A 23,503-nucleotide genomic window follows, 5' to 3' on the forward strand; every position below is an offset into this window, starting at 1 on the left:
GCAATATATTTCTTCAAAGCTACAGCTAACACTACAATCAACGAACATGACATACACCGATCTTAAAAAAAAATCTAAATCTAAAATTTAATTTAGCGCAAAAATCAACAAAAAACGAAGGAAACAAATAAAATAAAGTTGTGAATTTCTCGTACGCTACCGATCGCAAGGGACGAGAGTCGTACAAGACGAGGAGATTTGCAATCCTAAACGGAGCTGAATTACAAAACGAATGATTATAATTTCCAATCGAATGGAGAAATTATAAAAGTTACTAACTACCTACTAATTTTTTATCTGGATGAAATTTGGATAATTATCATACTTACAATCTTTCCAATTTTGTTAGTCCTTGGAAGGCGTTCGGATGGATAAATCTAATCTTATTATAGTACAGATACAGATGCTGTAAATTGTCAAGTCCATCGAAAACGCCTTCTTGCAGTGATGTAAGCCGATTTGAATTAAGAAGTAAAGTAACCAATTTGTTGTTTTCGCTGAACGTTTGTGAAGGGATCTCTGCTATTTTGTTAAACCGGATGTCCCTGAAAAAATAGTTATAATCAGAAGATTTACTAAAAATATTTACAACTCAAAATTAGGTACTAGATGGCTGTGACACGTGGAAGATATCAGCACCCATAGTACATCAATTAGTACTTAATTGGTATCTTCAAGGCCGCTGGAAAATAGACAGACCTAAAAAAAACTTGGAAAAGAAAAGTACTAGACGAAGGTAAAGAAATGGCAAAATCCTGGCTTGAAAAGAAAGCTTCGTGAGAAGCCCTATGTTCCCCATAGGAATCTCGGGACTATATATAAAATTTCTAATCAATCTTGTTAATAAGTCAAAACTAATCCTAATAAGCCAAGGGATACGGCAAGGATGCTGCCTATCTCCAATACTCTTTAATATATGTTTAGATGACTTGAGTAGAACATGGAAAAGAAAAGAACCCAAAGGAATAAGTCTGCATCCAAGAACACCAATTAATATTCTGCTTTTCGCAGACTATTAAGCAGTTTATCCAATATCCGAAGATGACTTGGAAAAGCTATACAGCTTTATACGTTGGTGCCAAAAAATACAAATGTGAAATTTGAAAAACCAAAACAAAAGTTATGGCCTTCCATGACAAGGAAACTGTCTTCTAAAACCTAAAAACGTTAGATAAAAAATGAAGAAAATATACTCAATTAAGACAATGTTTACTCATTAAAGTATTATTAAAGCCACTACCAATTTCTACACATTTCTTCGGATTTAAGTGCAGTTCTTTCAACAAGTTTAATACTAATTTTGGCAATGCTTCTCCTGTTAGACCTTGTTCTTTCTCTCTTTCTTGATTTTCATTTATTTTTATGTTCCTATAAGCGTCAATAAACTTAACAAAGTTTTCACGAATGTTGTTATTGTGTATGTATCTCAAATTTAGAGAAAGCCGTTCCACGTGGGATACGTCGGTCGTTTCGTCAAATAGGACAAGTACAGAGTAATAATTTGCACTTTGAACCTGATTCATTATTTGTTCAATTATGATAGGTGTTGTTTAGGAGCCTTATCTCCTGATGCGATTTTAAACCTTAACAATTTCCCTCATTGCTAGGTCCAGCATCCTTGTCCAGAAACAGAAGGCCATCATCACGATGGCCTTTTATAGAAATATTTTGTCGACCTAAGAAAACTATATAGACTCTAGTATTGGTCGTAGTCTTTCTCTATTTTCTTGTATCTGTTTAGACCTCTGAGAGTATATCTGTCTAATGACTGACTTTTGCGAGTACGATCACTTTATAGAAAATCCAGGCCCACCTGAAAGCACTCCTTGTGGTATGATATTTTTTCATGGGTTTGTATGGCTCCGTCTTTGCCCATGAGTTTGGCGAAAGATGTTAAAGGTTTCGTGACAAGGCTTTGGGCTGTCATTGTCATCCCTTTATTGTGACCATATTTTTTATTAGAAAAATAAAATGCAATACATTACATAGTACAAAAAGTACTAACCAACCCCTTTGTTCTAAGTGCTGATGACCCAAGTAACGCTTTATTTCTTTTTTATTCTTTGTGTGTACAGAATATTGAAATTGATACGATTTTGATGGTTGCCAAGGTCGTTCTAATAAATGGTACTTTGTAAAATTATCAACATTTTGATTTACAAAACATCATAAATATGTCATACTTGAAGCTTCTGTTTGGTTCATCATCATATGGTTTTGTTCAATTCTAGTAAAGATGACATAATTATCCCCTGTTTTGTACATCATTTATATATGTGTTTGAAACTAAAAACTTCTATATTTTTCTCCGAGGGGGCCATGGCCCCCTCCCTGGATCCGCCCTTGCTTCTATGAAGATAGAATGAGCGAGGACCACATTCCAAAAATAACAATAAAATACCACCCTCGAGAAGAAGGGCCCGGAAAAGATGGGTAGTTGAGCCGGAGCAGGTCATAAGAACTAATCTGTGGAGAAGACACCAATGATTAAGGGGTAGGCAGGCGCAAAATCTTGGTCGTGCTATTTAAATGCATTCATTTTTTTCGAATCCTGAGAAAACTAATAAATATTTTTGAAAAATTTAAACGCAGAAAGAAAGATTACATTATTGCCGAGGACCGAAAGTCCCTTAGAATAAACAAAAAGTTTCTTTTGAATGAAATATTTGAAATTAAAAATCACACTAAATTTTCTTTTTTTTACCCCGGTAGCTTATTAAAATAAACATTATAGAAGTTTTCAGGGACTTTCGGTCCTCGGTAATAATGTAATCTTTCATTCTGCGTTTAAATTTTTTAAAATTATTAGTTTTCTCAGGATTCGAAAAAAAAATGAGTACATTTAAATAGCATTAGAGCCGAAAGGTCCATTTTTTAATAATAAAATGTTAATAATTTTGCCTACATGTAGTTTTTAATCGTGAGATAATAACTTCTGTTCTGCTTAGATAATCCTGTTGTTTTTCTACAAAATACAATATAAGCTTATGAGTTCACCACAAGTAATTCTTCGAATTTTATTTTTATTAAATATATGACACAACATTGGTTTTTAAGAAATAGCACAAAGTAAATAGTAAATGATTATATTTCATATATTATACTGTTTTGTCAATGCAAGGATATCTTGGAGTCTTATATTACTATAGTTTATTTCAGCGTTCTTAAAGTATACTTCTACTTTTAGTAATTACAAAACTACTTTTAGTTTACCGTCATACCTCTACATTATATTTTGTGCCAAAATGAGTCATCAGACCTACTTTTTCTATGTTCTGTTTCAGTCTTTATTATGCCAGAAAAGAAATATAGTAGACAACATTTTTTTCAATTGCAAAACGAGACAATGATAGTTTGCTGACAATCTTATTATTCATAGCAAAATCAAGAAAACCTCATAATATCAAAGAACAACTGGTTTTTTCAGCTGTTGAAGAGGTGTTAAAAACTATTCTACACCAGCCTGTAGGTTCATAATATACTCAAGATATAAGCAGTTGGTGGACAAATCCAGTAAAAGTGGATATGACTAATAAAAAAAGAAGCAAGGAAAAGATACTGTAGATCCTTTTGGAATAAGAACAAAGGATTTTTTTTGGCTTTAAGGTAAAACCCACACAGCCAGATACAAATTTTGTAAAAGAGAGGGCAAGGATTTGACACAAGGATTACACTCTTCTCGCCCAGGGGCCGATCAGGGCATTTTATAAACGATCAAAGGTAGGCCTCGGATAGATAAGGTATATATATACATTAAGGAAAGACATAAGGTAGCAGCAAAAGGTACTATTAAATTTGTATTTTTGTTATTCTGACGAAATATAACAAAGGATTATAAGAAGGCAAAAGAGAACAAAAATATAGGACATAAAAGATGAAAATAAAAATATACTTACAATCTAAACCACACAAAATGGTAAAAATCTGAAAAGATTATTATACCTGTAAATTTAAATAAGAAGACACAAACACAAGCCTGAAATCAAATGAAACATCAAGCTCAAGAAAAGAAGAGAAAGGGACATGGAAAATAGAGAAAGAAGAGCCATCGAAACAACAAAATTAAAAACGGAAAGCTGGAGGAGAAGATGAATTAGAACCAGAAATGATGAAATGGATGGGCGAGGAAGCCATAGATTGGTTCTGGATCAAATGTAATTAAGTACTGAAGCATAAATAAAATACCAAAAGATTGTGATACCATAAGTGGCGTTTAAAGAATAATAGAGAATAAATTAAAAGCCGAAATTGAAAAAAAAACCTAGAAGAAAAAGCGGCATAAAATAACAGAGACAGACAGCGGATAATATGTGTGTACTGAAAAACATAATAGAAAGAAAAATGGAGACAGGAGAGCAAGTAGTACTAGCATTCATATACTTGAAATCTGAATTTGGCACAATAGCTAGAAAAATACTGGATAAATGTTTAAAAGAACTAAAAACTCCGATAAAAAAAACTAAATGATAGTAAATAATCAATAAAAGCAAAACAAAAACTAGAGGAGGTCTTATCTATAGTATGTTTACTACAAAAGCGATATTACGTAGGTCAAAAATTTTGACGTAAGAGAACTGTCAAAACATTAGAATGTGACTTTTCATTATTGCCATGTTTATAATAAACATGACAATAATAAAAAGTCACATTCTAATGTTTTGACACTTCTCTTACGTCAAAAATTTTGACCTACGTAACATTGCTTTTGTAGTAAAAATACTATAGTTTGCTTTCTTCGGTCCATCTTTGGACATAAGCCTCCCCAATCCTTTTCTATTCTTCTCTGTCTGTCGCTAGTTATCCACTTAGAGCCCACGTGCTTCTTGATATCGTCTGCCCATCTCATTTCAGGCCTTCCTCTGCCTCATATATTATATTCTCACGGTCTCCAATTTATACGAATTTTGTTCCATCGGTCTTCATTTTGTCTTATATTGTCTCTGGCATTCTTTTTTATCCACTCGTTTCTCTTTTTATCTACTAGTCTTATGTGCAACGTTTGTCTTTCCATTGCTCTTTAAGTTTTTATGATTTTTTCCATGTTTGCTTTTGTAGACGTCCACGTTTGGGAACCATAAGTGAGAACAGGGAGTACGCATTGAGTGTATACCTAGATGTTGTGGATATCTTTTGTTTTAAAGAATGTAGCTTAGTTTGCCAAATGCCGCCCATGCCAGTCTAATTCATCTTTTGATCTCTGCTGTTTGGTTTTCTTTGTTAAGTTTTATACTTTGACCCAGATATATATAATCGTGAACTTGTTCTATTTCAAAAATAAAATAAAAATTCCATTTTTATTCAGTTGCAATGCGAAGGCAAAAAAAAAGAATGTGTGTGTACTTTGTACGCACGTAAGAAGTTATACTTCTATTATATGATTTAAACGAAATTAATATACTTTTTATTTATATTTTGTTTAAATATTAAACTAATTTATACTTACTACTTCTCAAACATTTTTATTAGAACAGTGCCAAAAATTAAAATAATAAAAGAATAAAACACACACAAACACATTAAACAAGCCACAAATGATGTCTGAACATTAATTGTCGAAAATTTTTTTAACTTAATACGTATTTTCTGAAAATACAATTATATAATAAATATACTTACAATCATAAAATGTATTAAAAAAAACAAAAAAGAAAGTTTCTATTGGGACTCGAACCAGCGCTGATAAGAGCGGTTGGTATTGGAATTCATTCGCCTTCTCCGCTTAGCCACGGACACTATGTGTCATTATTTACGAAGATCGACTAACTAAACGAATTAAACTTGTGATATTTTGATATTTTGAAAATTGATCAAATTATTTTAATTTTGAATTGAAATGATTTAGAATTGAAAAAATACAACAAAACATAGAGTAAAAAAACAATATATTAGGTGAATATTGATAGAAATTTTGATGGTAATCAAATTATATAAATAAAAGTATTACATACTATGTATTTTGGCAAATCAAATAGGTAGGTTTATACTCATGATACATTAACAATTATTACGTACCTGTTGCTTTTAAAAACTATTTAAAAGTCACTACAATATTGTAAACTTTTTTGTTTCTGTCCTCACAACAATAAAACTAATATATTATACATTTGTTTACCTTTACCTTTACCTCCAAACCACAGCTGCCATATCGGATAATTTTTGACATGGCATTTGAACATCCAATCAGAACAAATTTATAATGCGCATGCGCCGGGCTAATAGGTTTTAACATATAAAAAAATCACCTTCTATCGCCGGTAAAGAAGTATAACTTCAAAAATCTTATTTTTCACTTAGAATACGGAGCGCATTCCAGCACTCTGAATCGACGATTTTCGACTCTTGTTGAGTCTCATCGGAGAGAACGTAGGCCTGCTGCTCCATACCGCAGTGCAGGAAGTTTGGTAGGATGGTGGATGGTAGATACCCGCCTGGCGACCATCCAGCTACTTATACCACGAATAATACAACGACGGTAGCCGCAGTGGCCTCCCACTACCATCTACCCATCCGGTGGTCCGCCAGGCGTCTATCCACCCATATCAGTCGTGTTTGATAATCCATCCGGGTAGCCTCGCTATAAATATATTACATATATGGAGGAAAGCGTAATAAGGGCTGTTTATAAAAGAAAGGCAATAATTTTTTGCATAATCACATTATTTGTAATACACCCCAGAATAAGGTTCAAGAAGTCGCCCACGAGAAAAGTGGTCCAAATTTTTTTTAATCAAATTGCAAAAATTATTATTTTTGGTCCGGACAAATCTTTTTTAACTTTTTTAGACCATTCTGGACAAAAAAGGTCTCTTGTAATTTTTCTCTAAAGCTGATGGTTTTCGAGTTATAAGCAATTTAAAATTTGAAAAACGCGAAAATGGCCATTTTTAAGACTTATACTCGGTTAAAAATTATTATTATGAAAATCAGGTGACTAAATCAAAGTTTAAAGCCCCCCCCCCCCCCCCTACATGATCCTGAAGAAATATGTGTCATGTAAATATTACTAAGCTGTTATTTTTAAGTATTAACAATAAGCCGTAAGATCGTATTGACGCGGCTAAGTGCGAGTAAGATGCCCCATTGGACTGCCGGAATGGCATCTCTCTCGCACTCACCATAGACGGCCGCCTAATACGCGCTGGCGCTCATTATTATTACTTAAAAATAACAGCTTAGTAATAAAATAATGACAAACATTTTTTTTACATTATATGCCATTATAATTGCCGAAGATAGTAACATTTTTTTCGCAACTTTAGAGAGAGGCATGATGTCTCCTCAGCAGTCAGTTGGATACTGACTTCATTTCACTCTTTTCACCGCGTCCAGGATGCAGCGACCCTCCACCATCCACCTTTAAAATCCACCATCCAAGCCACCATCTAGCATCCTGCAGTGCGGCATCGGCTTAAGTGACCAACACCGAGAGTCTATCCCCACACCGCAACTGACGTGAATGGACTAGGTGACTAGCGTCATCTGGCAATTGAAAGATGAAGTAGTTTTCAATCCTAATAGCAATATTAATAATATTTAAAAAATATTAAAATATTACTAAAATATTTTTAAATTGAAAACTTATTGGTCCATTTCCTTGGTAACACCTCCATGGCTTCTAACATTTGCAAGCCAAATGGATGCTGAAGCGAAGAAGACAAGAGGGAATTCAAAAAACTTACAATTCACGACCCCGTCTATAATAATAAAATAATCGCATAAAAATGGAATTTTTATTTTATTTCTATATTGGTCGTTACTTCTTTGAGTAACTACGTCCATTTTCTGTTGGAATTTACCAGCTGAACAGACGGGGTCGTGAATTGTAAGTTTTTTGAATTCCCTCTTGTCTTCTTCGCTTCAGCATCCATTTGGCTTGCAAATTTTAGAAGCCTTGGAGGTGTTACCAAGGAAATGGACCGATAAGTTTTCAATTTAAAAATCTTTTAGTAATATTTTAATATTTTTTAAATATTATTAATAATGCTATTAGGATTGAAAACTACTTCATCTTTGTTCTATTTCATCTTGTCCGATCCTCATTGAGATGTCCATTTAAATACCTAGGAAGTATATTTTCAAATGATGGAAAATTCGATTTGAAGATAGCTGATAAACAAAAGAAAACCAACAAAATCAAAACCAATAACTATACCTACGCTAAATAAAAATCAATATACCGAAAGAAGGAAATAAAGAACAAAACTAAATTACTGGTATATAATACGGTTAACATACCAATAGTTACATATGCAAGTAAAGGCTGAAGATAACCAAAATTAGACCAAGAATTCATAATAAGTAAAATAACCAGAAAATAATGGTACGGAATGGTCTTGGCACGTACAGAAGATGGAAGACGAAAGATTCACTAAGAGAATATTAGAAACTAAAAGAGAAAAGAAACAAGAGAGGACGGCAAGAAAAAACGGGATAAATGAAATTATAAAAGCAGATACAGTCAGAGGAATGAACTAAAAAGAAATGCAAATAATATTGAGACACGCGAGAACTTTTAAATCTACTGAATGTTATAATTCAGTGCATTCGCTTATTCTTAAAACAGCTCTCGTAATAATATTTTCATACTTATTTTAAATATTATTTTTTGTCTACCAAAAGGGATTTCCTGGTGAGTAATCTAAGTGACATCACGACATGTCTCATAGAAATATCTACATGACACGATCTCTAAATTTAATTAAATCCACCAACACATACTTCGGAAATGCATAGCTTTGAGCCAATTAAATAGGTATAGACCTGGATCCCGCGTACCAAAAAAGTTTATTAATAGCAAGCTGAAAATTTGTTAACAGCTTAACGGTGTTGGACAAACTTTGATGTATGGGAACACTGGAAAAGGGGAAGTTTTAATTGTGAAACAGGTTATAGGTTTCGATTTGTTACCCTTTCATTAAACTCTCATGAAAAAATCAGACTTTTATTTACCACCAATATAATTCCTGTCATTTGACATGTTCTACGTGTCGGACTTATTAAAATGCTCAAGGCCCAACCGAGCAGTTTTTCATACAGGGTGATTGATTAGTGGGGTAAAGCTCAATAGATCCGTTATAGTTTTATTTTTATTTAGCGTATGGCTTAAGTATATCACAGAACATATTTAGATTTATGCATTATAAAATGCATCACAAACAGATGTCCAATTTTTTTATATATTCGATTGACCCTTCGGTTGCCATTACAAAGTCTATAGGGTCGCCTGTGTATGCTCTGCGTGGGCAGTCCTGAACAATGTGACTGATCGTCTGTCTTGCAGCGCCGCAGTCACAAGAAGGCGAGGGGAGTTTACCCCATCTGTGGAGGGAGTCGGCGCATCTTCCACAGTTTGTTCGAATTCGATTAAGGGCTGCCCAAATCTTACGGGGACGTTAAAATTCGCCAGGTTTCCCTATGATGTCCGGTCGACTATGGTAATGCGGATCTGTCCTACTTTCCCAATCTTCTCTCCATTTAAGTCAAAGTTGGATTGCTGCAGCGCTTGAGCAGATTGTAGAGGGGGTAACCTGGATCGGAGACGGTTTCCAAGAATATCGGGGATGTCGTTGTGGACTAGAAGCTGGCGACTGTCCATTATTTTGTTATATTCTTTAACCAATGCATGTTCGCGGCGTAGGTTGGGTGGTGCTATATTACTAAGGGTAGGTAGCCACATTGTAGGGGTGGGCTTAATTGTGCCTGTTATCATACGCATAGTACGGTTTAGTTGGGTGTCGACCAGGTGGGTATGCCTGCTATTTAGCCACACTGGAGCACAGTATTCTGCCACCGGATATATCAGGCCAAGAGCAGAGGATCTTAATGTTGATGCTGTGGACCCCCATGTAGTGCCGCAGAGTTTCTGTATTATATTGTTGCGTGTTTTCAATTTTGCTGCTGTTTTCGTCAGGTGGTCTCTGAATGTGAGCGTTCTGTCTAGAGTAACCCCAAGGTATTTCGGGTATTTATTCCGTTATAGTAATAGATAGCAATAAAAGTTAATAACAAAAAAAAATTGTAGCCAACTTTGAGCTCCATATTATAAAATTAGTTAGAATGCTACAGGTTGTTCGATAACACAGTGGCAGACCAAACTTATGTTTTTTTTTTCAATGGAAACACCCTATATTTTATTTTATATTCGAAATCTTGTTAACTTCTCCATCACAAAAATATAAAGGTTTGTTGTGTTATACAGGGTATTTACAAAGTTATAACCAATTTTGTATGAAAATCGTAACAAGTTCAACTCCCTGTATAAATAAAAATAAGCACAGCAGCAATGGTTTATTCATGCCATATTTTTTATTTGTTGTCAAAATTTTCAAGAATGATTGACATTGCTAATTTTCTTTATATCAAATACAGGGTGAGTCAAAACGCAAGTAGATTATTTTCTCAGTAATTTTAAATGGAACACCCTGTATTTTACGTATTTTTTATGGGAAATAAGCCACAATTTTACTAAAAAATGAATTTATTAACGTTTCGAAGCCCAAATCGGGTTTCGTTGTCAAAATACAAAATACTATTAAAATAAAACAAACATGTTGTTGCTAAGTAAAACAACCCTGTATTTTATATCATTATTGAAAATTAACATTACCTTACTTTAATTTTTATATAACATTCCCTATGTCCAAATTTATTGGTTTTTAAGATATTTTCATTTTTCAAAGCAAATTATTTTAGGTGTCTAAATTTATCTAAATTTTAAGTAAGCCATGGCTGAATTGACAATTGACGATTACTGATTATCAATCCGGTAATCAATGTAACAATGTACCAAATAGAAAAATAAAAATAATTTATTAGTAATACATTTTACAAAAAAAAACACAACCACAACATGCAACATTTTTGAAACAATTAAAAACTACTTTTTTATGTAAATGTAACAAATAAAGAAAGAAAATTAGTAATAAATTCTACAAAAAAACTACATGAACACAAAATACAACATTTTACGACAATTAAACACTATCTACTTTTGTATGTACCTAAATATAACAATGTAAACAAATAAAGAACGAAAAATAATTTATCAGTAATACATTTTGCAAAAAAAACATGTTTGAAAAAATTAGAAGCTAGTTTTAATAAAATATTTTTAATATTTAATTACATAAGGTGTTCAAAATTACCTCCAACACATTTATGCACCCCTAAAAACGATCATTGAATGAACTACTTACTCTGCGAAGCATTTGTAAATTAACACATCGAAATACATTTTGTATTCTATTTTTCATCTCATCCCTTGTTGTTGGAGGTATTTTGTAAACTTCATTATTAACGTAACCCCAAAAAAATCAGCCCAGTTTATTAAATTCTCGTGATTTGGATGGCCACGCTACTGATCCATTGAAAAATGAAAATATCTCGAAAACTAATAAATTTAGACATAGGGAATGTTATCTAAAAATTAAAGTACAGTAATGGTACTTTTCAATAGTGATATAAAATACAGGGTGTTCCATTTAAAATAACTGAGAAAATGTACTTGCGTTTTGACTCACCCTGTATTTGATATAAAGAAAATTAGCAATATCAATCATTCCTGAAAATTTTGACAATACGTAAAAAAATATGGCATTAATAAACCATTGCTGTTTTGCTTATTTTTATTTATACAGGCAGTTGAACTTGTTACGATTTTCATATAAAATTGGTTATAACTTTGTAAATACCCTGTAAAACATGACAAACCTTTATATTTTTTTGATGGAGAAGTTAAAAGGATTTCGAATTTAAAATAAAATATAGGGTGTTCCATTTAAAAAAACATAAGTTTGGTCTGCCACTGTGTTATCGAACACCCTGTAACATTCTAACTAATTTTGTAATGTGAAGCTCAAAGGTGGCCAAAATTTTTGTGATTAACTTCTATTGGTATCTATGACTATAGCAGATCTATTGAGCTTTAACCCACTAATCAATCACCCTGTATGTTATATAAAGTTTGCTATTGAATAAACTTAAAAACAACCTGCTAGTTTTCACAATCATAAACTTGTCAGGATGACACGTTCCACAATTAAAATCACGTTCCACAATTAAAACTTTCCCTGTTCCAGTGTTCCCATACATCAAACTTTGTTCGACTAGACACCATTAAGCTATTAACACATTTTCAGCTTGATATTAATCAGCTTTTTTTGGTAGGCGTGATCCAGACCTAATAACTCACGCAATTTTTGTAGACTTCATCCAAACTTCCTCCTGAATCCTGTGCTGCCATGTCTAAGAATAAATGCACCAGACGTCCATCATTTTAATGCGTTTATTTTGAAACTTGAACGTGAGCATTTCATGGCCGATTTGATACTTGAATATCTTAATCAAACTATACCGAACAATACTTTATCATTCACGCCCTAGGGAAGCGCCTGTAATTCAATTTGATTTATCACTTTAATGAAACGATTTCCGGCTGATTGGGCCCTTAAAGGTCATTACAAATTAAAATATTATATTCGTTTCAAGGCTAAATCATTACTATTCTTGTTAAATATTCTTAATAATAATAATTAATCGAGTAGATATTTAGTTCTTGTTTTACGTCTTCGTTTCTCTGTCTGTCTAGTTTTCTAATGAATTTTACTCTCATTTCGCTAAATGGATTATAGAATTTATTAATGGTTGTCTACAGCTAATACTAATTCTCTTCCGTCAGCCAGGACTTCCATTTTTCGCGATCTTCCCAGTCTCCGTGTTCCAATCTTTTCTTTGTCATGCCTTCGTCGATTTCGTTTTTCTATAACCTTCTCGGTCTTCCTTTCCTTCTTGCGCCTCTTGGTTCCATTCTGCAAACTTGTTTATCCATATATTTTCTGCTCTACGTACGTGGCCATACCATTTTATTCTTTGATCTTCTAACTCGTTCCATCCTCGATTTCTTTGGTCTTCGTCGTTTCCTGTGTTCCGGTGGTACCCAATTTGCTAGTTTCTTTGGTAGCCTTTCTTCTGGTATTCTTTGAACATGCCCATACAATGTAAACTGTTTTCTCTCTAAGCAGTCAGTCAAAGTTTCTTTTAGACCCATTTCTTCCTTTATTGTGTTGTTTCGAACCCTATCAAGTGTCGTTTTTCTTGCTGCTCTTCTTAATGCATCCTGTGGCTTCTATTTTCCTTATTTGATATTTTAAGACGCCATGTTTCAGATCCGTACAGCAGTGTGGTTTTTATCATTGTGTCATATATATCCTCAATTTTCTTTGTTTTCCTATTTCAGTTAGTTTTGTTAGGCACAGTTGTAGGTCAGTAGTTTCCTCTCCTACGCGGAAGTACAACGTCTTTTCCATATTCATTATCAGACTCCATTTTTCAAATTCCTCATTCAATTTTCGTGTCATGTACCTACTCGAGATCAGTTTTGTCATTTGCACATATTACTTGATCCTCGGCAAATTGGAGGGTATACAAGCAAGTGTCATTGTCCACATGTATGCTTATTCTTTTGCATTTCAACTTCCACTGGTGGAGAGCTTTACCAATATAGATTTTAAAAAGTGTCGATGATATGCAGCATCCCTGTCGTAGGCCTTTATAGACTCTGAATGGTTCCGATATTCTGTTGCCCAATTTTATCTGGGCTTCCATGTTGTTGTATATGTTACGGTTAACGTCCGAAATCAGGTTAATCTCAATATTACCCAGTTAATATCGAGATTCACCAGTCTAGTTGGTTAATGTCCGAAGCTAAACGATCTTCAGCCTTCAATCGGACATTAACCGGCTAATCTCGACATTAACACATGTGTCTTGTTAAAGTCCACATTGTTTTGTTGCGTAATTAAGTGGAATTCGTGCAAGAAGTATAGTTATTTGAAAGTGAAAATTTAAGTATTCAATATGTCCAATGAATTTAAAGACCGGTTCTACGAGAATCTGGATAAAATTATTTCCACAAAAAGGGATGACAACAGTGCTTATTTATCTCGTGAAAAATATGATTTAATTTGTAATCAAGTGAAAGAAGCAAACCGACAAGCTAAGAAAACAGCGTTGTCATATCGACGTTTGGCCAAATACGATGTAGTGAATGTGGCAAATCATTTCAAACTTATTGCTCCTTTGCAAGAAGGTAAGGAGACATTTTTATATTACGTAAAAAAAGAGGAATTATTTGATATTCTTTATGAAGTACATTTAAGTATTGACCATGAAGGAAGAACAAGAATGTTAAATTTTTTAAATGATAAATTCAAAAATATAACACAAGAAGTAGTAACACTTTTTTTTATTTTACCGGCACACATTATTACCGGCTGCAAAAATTGGTGATACTGTTAGATTACCTGTCCCCGATATTGATAGAGGACGAGTTGATGCAAGGAATATATTAGGCGTTGTTACCACAGTTGAAGATAACATGTATTACAATATTGGGACAGAAAAGGCCACATTACCACAGTTATTTACAAGAAATCAGTTCAGTGTATGTCCGTCTCCCCTTATTGCTGTCGAAAAGTTTCAGTTGTTGAAAAATCTCTTCGTGAGATTGCAGCGACTTCATCTCTATGTGGTGGTCAAGGATACAAAAGATGCTCGTGCAGAATTAAATGTGGTTCAAAAAAGTGCTGCTGTAAGGCAGCTAATATTTTTTATGCAACTCTAAGTGTCACGCAAGTTTGTCATGTTTGAATAAATATGTAGCAGGTATTTTTATACAATTGGCAACGTTGTATTATTTTCTAACACATTATTCAACATTAACCAAGGAGAATCGTTAAACTCGACATTAACCTGTTAATGTCAATATATCTGAATTTCGTACGACATTAACATTACATTTCGGTTAAAGTCAAGATTAACCGGTTAATGTCGAGATTAACCATTTTCGAAGTTTAACCGTAACATATATATTCTGAACAGCCTTTATGTTTGTTGGTGGTTAAGGTTAGTAAAGGGTTTTGGAGACGAGATGGGTTGTCGAAATCCTTTTATTTATACGTGTTCTATTTCCAAATGTTTGACGTCTTCTTCCGATATTGTTAAGTATTCCGTTTTCTTCATATTTATTTCCACGCCCACATTTCTGTGTTCCTCGTTTAGCCTTTTTACCATGTAACTGATATCTTCCTCATCTTGAGCCATCACCACCTGGTCGTGGACGAAACACAATGTGTAGAGATAAGAATAGGTTAGACAATAATAATAGAATTATCTCTATGCATTATCACCCAGCTTTAATATTCATATGACAGAGACAAGACAATGAAAAAATAACAAAGAAAATATTACAATGGAAGGCGAAAATAAGGAAGGCCAAAAGCGAGATGGTTGGATGACGTGGAAGACGACCTGAAAACCCTGAACATAAGACAATGGAGAAGAAGGGTACAAGAGAGATCCGAAAGGAATGACATAGCCAGACAAGCAAAGACCCATCCAGGGTTATGATGCCAAAAGAAGAAGAAGAATATGCATATAAGTGAGCAGGTCTGATCAAATTAGATATTTTCTTACAGTGGCGTACTGAGCATGGTTCCGCGGGTTCCAGGGAACCAGGGCCACGCGGGGGCCAGGGTTTTGCTGCTTTTATCTCTAATTTGATAGGGACATTGTGAACTACACAAGTACACACTAGGAAATGTAACTGCTTCATCATCATCAATGGTGCTACAGCCCTATGAAAGAGCCTCGACCTTCCCAAGTCTATTACGCCAGTCAGTCCTATCCATTGCCAACTGTAGCCAATTTGCTGCGCCTATTTTTCTCCCATCCTTATCTACACCATCCTTCCATCTAAGTTTTGGCCTACCCCTATTTCTACTTCCCACAGGTTGTGACATAAGGATTCTTCTAGGAGGGTTGTTATGCTGTGATTTTGCTAGATGTCCTGCCCATCTTAGTCTCCCTATTCTTATAAGAGATACTGCGTCTTTACCACCAAATATTAGTTTATATCTGTGGTATACCTCGTAGTTGTACCCAGAGCCGGCCCGAGGGCCGTGCGAGCCGTGCGCCCGCACAGGGCGCCAAGGGTTTGGGGCGAATTTCCCCCTAGTCAAAAAAAAAAATTAAAAAGCGATCAGTTACTTAAATTATGTAAATTTTTAAGCCAATTATTCATTCATTTATGATGAATTAGTAATATTTCACAAAGCCTTAGTTAGTTTTAATTTTATTATAGACAAAAAACATAATTGTATGTGTGGTGGAATACTGCGCACCCCGCGCCATTTCTTCTACTGAGCGACGGGAGACTGGCGCGGTGTGTCGCCTTAATCTCTGCATTGTGTGCAACGTGCTTTTTGAATTTAGTCAAGACCAAAAAAGGCTAGACGCATATGCAAGAAATATAGCTACAAGTTTGGCCAAAATGTTGAAAGATTTCCGATTCATCTGCTGCTTAGTAACGTGGCATATGAGTTTGTTTAATATAAACCTTATAAGCAAGAAACTTCAAGAGGTTGACATATGGACATAGCAAACTCTCTTGCTTTGATTTCTTCAACGAAGCAATTTTTTCAAGAAACAAGGAGTGATGAAGGATTCAACAGAATATTAGTCGATTGCAGGGAAGTGGCCGAAATGATTGAAGTTGGCCCAGCATTCCCTAAAGAAAGTGAACTGTAGCCGAGAAAAAAGAAGAAAATGTTTTCTTATGAATCAAGTGATAAAACAGTTCTTGATCCTGAGATCGCGTTCAAAACTAAATTCTTCTACGCGGTCTTGGATCAATGTATCTCTTCTCTGGGAGACAGATTTGAGCAGCTTCAATACTATCACCAACTGTTTAGGTTTCTATATTCAAGGCTGCAAGGACCTACACATTGCTCTTGCTGATGGCCAGCATAGTGACATTGATGGTCACAATGTCGAAAAATAAGGCAAAGGCAAAATCAAAGGCCCAGTTGACATATTGAGCTACTTAGCAGACAACGGATTTGTAGGGAAGTTTCCTAACTTGTGTGTAGCACTGCGAATCCTTCTTACTCTCCCAGTGTCTGTCGCGAGTGGAGAAAGGAGTTTCTCCAAGTTGAAAATAATAAAAAATTATCTGAGGTCTTCATTGTCGCAAGACAGATTGGTGGGACTAGCTTTGATGTCAATTGAGTTTGCAGTGCTCGAGGATATTGATGTTAATGCAATTGTAAATGAGTTTGCCCAGAGAAAATCTAGAAAAGATAACTGCGTTCAACTTAGCCTATAACATAATAACACAATGTCATGTCTCATTGCCTTACAAGGCCTAACACTTTATGTCCGAAACTCAACATTGTTATTTTTAAGTTTAATTCATTTTCAAGTTCAATTCTTATTAATTTAATAGTTATTTATGATATAAGTGTTAAAAGTACACGTTTAAGGCACGCATGTGAAAGTTTGCAGAATGAGCGAAGCGAGTGGTGGGGGGCGCCACAATAGTAATTCGCACGGGTGAAATATTACCCACGGGCCGGCTCTGGTTGTACCTCCTTCTCCAAATACCATTTTCACAAATGCCACCGAATATTCCTCTCAGGATCCTTCGTTCAAATATTAGCAGAAGGTTTTCTTCTGGCTTGGAGATGGTCCATGTCTCCGATCCATATGTCAACACTGGTTGTTTAAGGGTTTTGTATATGATTATTTTTGTTTTTTGGCTTAAATGTTTGCTTCTCATATGTCTACTCAGTCCAAAATAGCATTTGTTCGCTAGGATTATCCTTCGCTTGATTTCTTCCGTCATGACGTTCTCCTTGGTGATCAGGGAGCCTAAGTATGTGAATTTGTCCACCATTTCAAAGGTAGAGTTATCAACAGTGAATTGGTGACCGATGTTTCTGGTTCTATTGTAGGGTGTTGATGCCATCATCTTAGTTTTCTCCTCGTTTACTTTCAGACCCATATTTTTTATGTAACTGCTTAGTAAATTTTAATTTCTGTGTAGGTACTTATAAATAAAAACGAAGTATGCCTATTCATCAAAAAATTTGAAAACAAAATTTACAATTTAGGAAACTCATTTGTAAGGTTCCTTACTAGTTTTACCTGCTTACCGAAGCCCGTGTTTCAACACTTGTTTATAGACTACGCCGTCGATGCCTGCATACACGTGCTAACTCAAACACTTGTATTTTTTAATTTGACACGATCCATGAATAAGTTGTAGGTAAACTACAAAGTTGCAGAAATTCGGAAACTGATCGATGCAAGTTTTATACGGTGCGTCATAAAAATAATCCCGATACAATAGGCTCGATACTCGTGTTTATAGCACCCTCAACCTTCAGCCTGTACTTTTAGGTAATTCTTAATAACTGAAATTAAATTCTAAATATAGACAATATATCTAGTGATAAGGATAATAAGGATAAATATAGATAGTAATTTCTTTTTAAGAATCACCCTCCAATTAGCATCCGAAATGAAATTAATCGTTACCGCTTCACAAATTACTTTACTTATGTATTGTTTATGAGATATGTAAGATTCGTTGGTTTAAAGTGCTTATTTTTGAAAAGGCTGTAGTTATATGGGCTTAAACGAGTCACTAATCACGAGTGTATGTAAATTTTGAACAGCCATATCTTATATAACCAATTTCGGTCTTCAGAAAAAAAAAGCACAAAATATTCACAATAGTAAAACTATTGTTTTTTTTGAGATTTTTATAGAAAAAACTATTTTTTTAATTGAGATTTTTGGTATTACCAATAATTTTTAAAATATTTTGAAAACATTTTTTTTCAAAATAAAAAAATGAAGCGGTAACGATTAATTTCATTTGGGATGCTAATTAGGGGGTGATTTTTACGATTTTTCTACCAAAAAAAGAGACCAGCTTTATTTTGAGCGTTACATACTTAATATTTGTGATAGAAACTAAGAAAAAAAAATACAAAAACAAAGCTTTCTTTAAAAACTTTAAAACAACTGTGATTAGTTTTTCTCGAAAAGTGCTTCAATTTTTTTTTAATATTTCACGTTAAAATATTCAAATTGGAATTTAACGAATAAGAACCTGCATTTCATTTCCTACAATTCTGCTTCTCGTGGGTCTACAGGCTTCGTATATACACCATTTTTTTCATTTTTTTATAGACTATATAGGTACTAAGAATATTTTTTCGATAAAATACTTACTTTTTGAGTTATTTGCGAAAAACCGCCTCAAAACGGTTTTTTTTATTGAAAAATGAGCATATTCGCTTACAAATAACTCGAAAAGTATTGACTCAGTGAAAAAACTATAGAACTAAAGTTGCTTATAATTAGACAGTCTATCTAATTCCGGACCTATCTTGAACGTATGTTTTTCACCCCCGAGAAGGGGTGAAACTCACCCCCAGGACAAAAGCACACATCGGCACAATATGTGTCACATCATATGATATATTTTATGATATATGATGATTTATATTTAATGTTTATTAAAAACTTTTGATATACAATGTGTGTTTTTATTGGGCGGGCGGACCCGCATTCCAACTGGAACCAGGGCCCGCTGATATATCAGTACGCCACTGTTTTCTTACACTTTTTAGTGTTTAATGACTCTATTCTTGTTGATTTTCCGCAATACTTCTTTGTTAGTTAAGTAGGTATGGTACTTTTAGATGGCATTTATCCACATATCTAATGTTCCAATTCGATTAATTCGTTTTTATATTCATAAAAAAATTACTCTGGAAAATTAAATAAACCAGTTTTTCCTATCTTGCCGAAAAATTAAATTGAATAATGTCTTTTTTAATTAATTTTTGTCTACACTTTACTACATTTTACTATCTACAATTGACATAGTTTAAATTTAACATTGATAACCTCATTATTTCGCAAATCTCAAAGATATTTATAAACATTATTTTATTAATCTTGTGAACTTCAGCTTACATTAGTTTTTTAATTCTGACATTATTATTTAGTAAACACTACATAATATATTAATTAAATGTAAATTATTACCATCACCGAACGGCTAAGTCAGATAAGAAGAGAATCAGTCAGATGAACATCGGAAAAACAAAAATAATGAATGTAGACAAGCAATGACACGAACTGCAAAAGACTGAAAAATAACAATAAATACTAAGGAAACAATAAATACTGCCTATGCGCAGAACATCCCATTACTACATAGGCAGCTGAAACATGGACTCTAAAAAATCGACAGAAGTAAGATCGAAGTATTTTCCAGGAAGCTCTTGAGGAATGCGAAAGCAACATCAAAGTAAATGATACCTGGGTCAATAATATACGATATGCGGATGACTTGGTCTGAATAGCGGACAATATAACTACAACTCCAAAACCTTCTTAATAAAATTGGAGAACATAGCAAGAACATGGGACTTAGCATCAACATAAAAAAGACGAAGTTCCTTATAATCAGCCGTCAATTATGTCGACATCAAAATACAAGACTAGCATATAACAATTAAGATGTAGAGCGCGTAAGAACATTAAGTACCTGGGAACCTGGCTATGTGAAGACTGGATGGCGGATATGGAAATTAAATGTCAGATAGAAAGGGTCAGAAGCGTATTCATAAAATTCAGAAAAGTCTTTACGAACTCTGACTTTGACCTGAACCTAAGACTAAGATTCACGAAATGCTATATATATATATATATATATATATATATATATATATATATATATATATATATATATATATGGTCGGTGCTCCTATATGGCATGGAAGGATGGACTTTAAAAATAAGCACAATGAATAAGCTAGATAGAGGCATTTGAGATGTGGATTTATCGACGAATCCTTAAAGTTCCCTTGACCGCATGAATAACAAACGAAGAAATCATGAGAAGAATTGGTACAGAACGACAACTGATATGCACAATTAAACAGAGAAAAACGGCAACCTGGGGCACGTAATTAGAAACGAAAGATACCAATTTTTGCAAATCTTAATTGAAGGAAATATCGAAGGAAGAAGTGGAATGCGCAGGAAGAAAATGGCATGGCTCCGTAATGCCAAACAATGGACAGGGTTAATAAACATAGGAGACCTATTACACACTGCAAGGGATAGAGAAAAATGGTCAAACGTGATCGTGAACATACAATAGTGGATTGCATAAGAAGAAAAAGAGGATCGAAGTCTTTGAAAGGTGGGTCTACAAAAGAATTCTAAGCGTGTACTGAACATAACACAGAACCAACGTGTCAATGGGAGAAGACCAAGGAAGAGATTGACGAATTAAGAACCGATGCTAAAGAGATATTGAGGGTGAATAACTGGAGGATGGCAGCCAAATAAAGGGATGTTTAAAGGCGGATGCTGGGGGAGGCAGGCTCCTACTTGGGTTGTAGCTCCACTGAAGATAGAGAAAGGGAGAACCAAACTTTGGAAATAAATTTACTTATGTTTTGATTTTTGATAATCAATGATTATCAAAAATCAAAATAAGACTGACAACATCATAACAAAAGAGGTTTACATAACTACGGGGTCTATGGAAATAGGAATACTCTCTTTTACCTAGCTCAGGTAGGTAATCAAACAAAAGACCTCAGTATAGGTGACAGTGCTGGTTTATCCACTGGGCGCTTGGGGCAGGCGCGCAGGCGCGCTGGGGCCCCTGAAGGGCCCTTTTATTAATAACAAAATAAAGTCCGATAATAATCGAGGTACATATTATTTGAAATAGAGAAAAAGACTACGAAATACCTGATAACCTTGTAAGAACGTGATAACTTTTAAACCAAAGTGATTCCTTAGAAAATTGTATGAAATGTATGAAGCTGGAGACAAAGCTTGTTATAGACGATTAATGAAAGCACATCTTATAGAGTAAAACTCAGTGGATGCAAAGAGAAGAGAGATTGGCTGGCTAATATAATATGAAAGTGTTAAATCTGTTTATTGTTACCCGTGCAAATTATTTTCAATTTAAAAAATAGTTTACCTGATTTTGGATGTATTTTACCCACTGGAAACATTTGAATAGTTTGCTCAAATCTCAGGAAGAAACTAAATTATATCTGAACTCTATGGTTACATTAGTAACAAGATCATCAGTTAGATGGAGTTATATGGATGATCAGTTAGATTGGAGTTATAGACGCTGGCTTGAAAGAGCAAGTAGAATGCGAAGCTGACTATTGGGTAAAGGTCCTAAGAAGAGTTGTTGTCACCATAAAATTACTTGCTTCTTAACGACTAGCTTTCCATTGATCTCATGAGGAATTAACATCTCAAGGTAATTAATTAAGTTGTCTTGTATACTTGGCTTTTGAAACTTCTTAGATGAGCATTTATAGCGAAATACGAATAAAGGAAAAAAGTTGTTAGCTATCTGTCTGACCAAATTTGTAATGAATTCCTGGAAGTGATGAAAACAAATCTTGTAGAAACTTTTGACGCTGGAAATGCTTAACTTAAAAACTACGGATCCATTATAAACATATTTTTTCCAATTAAACAATACATACTAGAGACAAAAAATCAGCAGTTAGAAGTGAAGCTAAGGCACTGCAGGATAAAATGGATCCCTTTGAGACAGCTCTATTGACACTGATTTGGGCAAAAATTTTAAAACGCGTGAATGCAACAAGCAAACTTTAGAAACTGTGGACTCGAATGTGTCAATTGGAATAGAATTAAGGACATTTGAGCTTTGTTGGAGACGTGAGAAATAAATTAAGCGAAATTGAACTAGAAGCCAAAAATATTTTTTTTGCGAAGACAGGATATCTCAAATATATTCTATAGAATTGACCTTCAAAGAACAAAGAAAAGAAAAACAGTTTTCGATGCAGAAGTTGAAAGTGAAACAATTTTAAAGGGACAAGAGAGATTCAGAATTGAAGTAGGTACCTACTTATGTTATATGCGACAATATTACTCAAGATCTTTTAAAGAGAATATAATGCTACAAAGATGTTACATCAGCTGTTAGATGTTTTTTTACGCTAAATAAAGAAGAAGTCAAGACGTGAGTTAATATTTTATGCGAGAAATATAAAAAATGTTGATGAAACCAAAGAGAACTTGCATAATGAAACTACCCATTTAGTAACGTTAAGCCAAAATTTTAATAAACATTTGAAAAATTTGGTGTCATCCAGGATGTAACTTTTGTATTGGCAACTTTGCCTAATTTTGACCTTTACTAAAAGTATATTTGATGATACCAATTTCTAATGCGTCAGACTAGCGGTCTTTTTCGGATTCAAAACGAATAAAGATATGGGCCATTCCACGAACATACGCCTGTTTTGGATTACTTCGACAACGAATATTTTACTGTGCAACATAAGAAGTACGAAAGTAAATGACGCTAATAATTATTCCAATAAACAACAATGTAATTTGCAATTTACTTTCGTTGTTCTTATTTTGCACAGTAAAATATTCGTTGTCGAAGTAATCCAAAACAGGCGTATGTTCGTGGAATAGGGTATACATACTATTGTGTTTCAATTTATCAATCAAAGATAGAATAAAAATTTTATTTTTTTTTTAATATAACGCGGGCACATAAATTTGATACACCCTGCATATTGATTTGTAAATATTTATTAGAAGTTAGCTTTCACGCAAGGTG

General features: G+C 34.0%; 1 protein-coding gene across 1 annotated transcript in view; it reads right to left on the bottom strand.

Annotated features, from left to right (window-relative positions):
• LOC114337047 (peroxidasin) overlaps positions 1-23,503 on the bottom strand; it is a 62,782-nt gene that overhangs the window by 33,765 nt on the left and 5,514 nt on the right. Inside the window, exon 2 of the mRNA XM_028287463.2 lies at positions 330-545. Coding sequence (XP_028143264.2) covers positions 330-545 — 216 coding nt within the window. The remainder of the gene's footprint in view (positions 1-329; positions 546-23,503) is intronic.

This window comes from Diabrotica virgifera, chromosome 5 (genome assembly GCF_917563875.1).
Source record: "Diabrotica virgifera virgifera chromosome 5, PGI_DIABVI_V3a".
Taxonomy (NCBI): Eukaryota; Metazoa; Arthropoda; class Insecta; order Coleoptera; family Chrysomelidae; genus Diabrotica; species Diabrotica virgifera.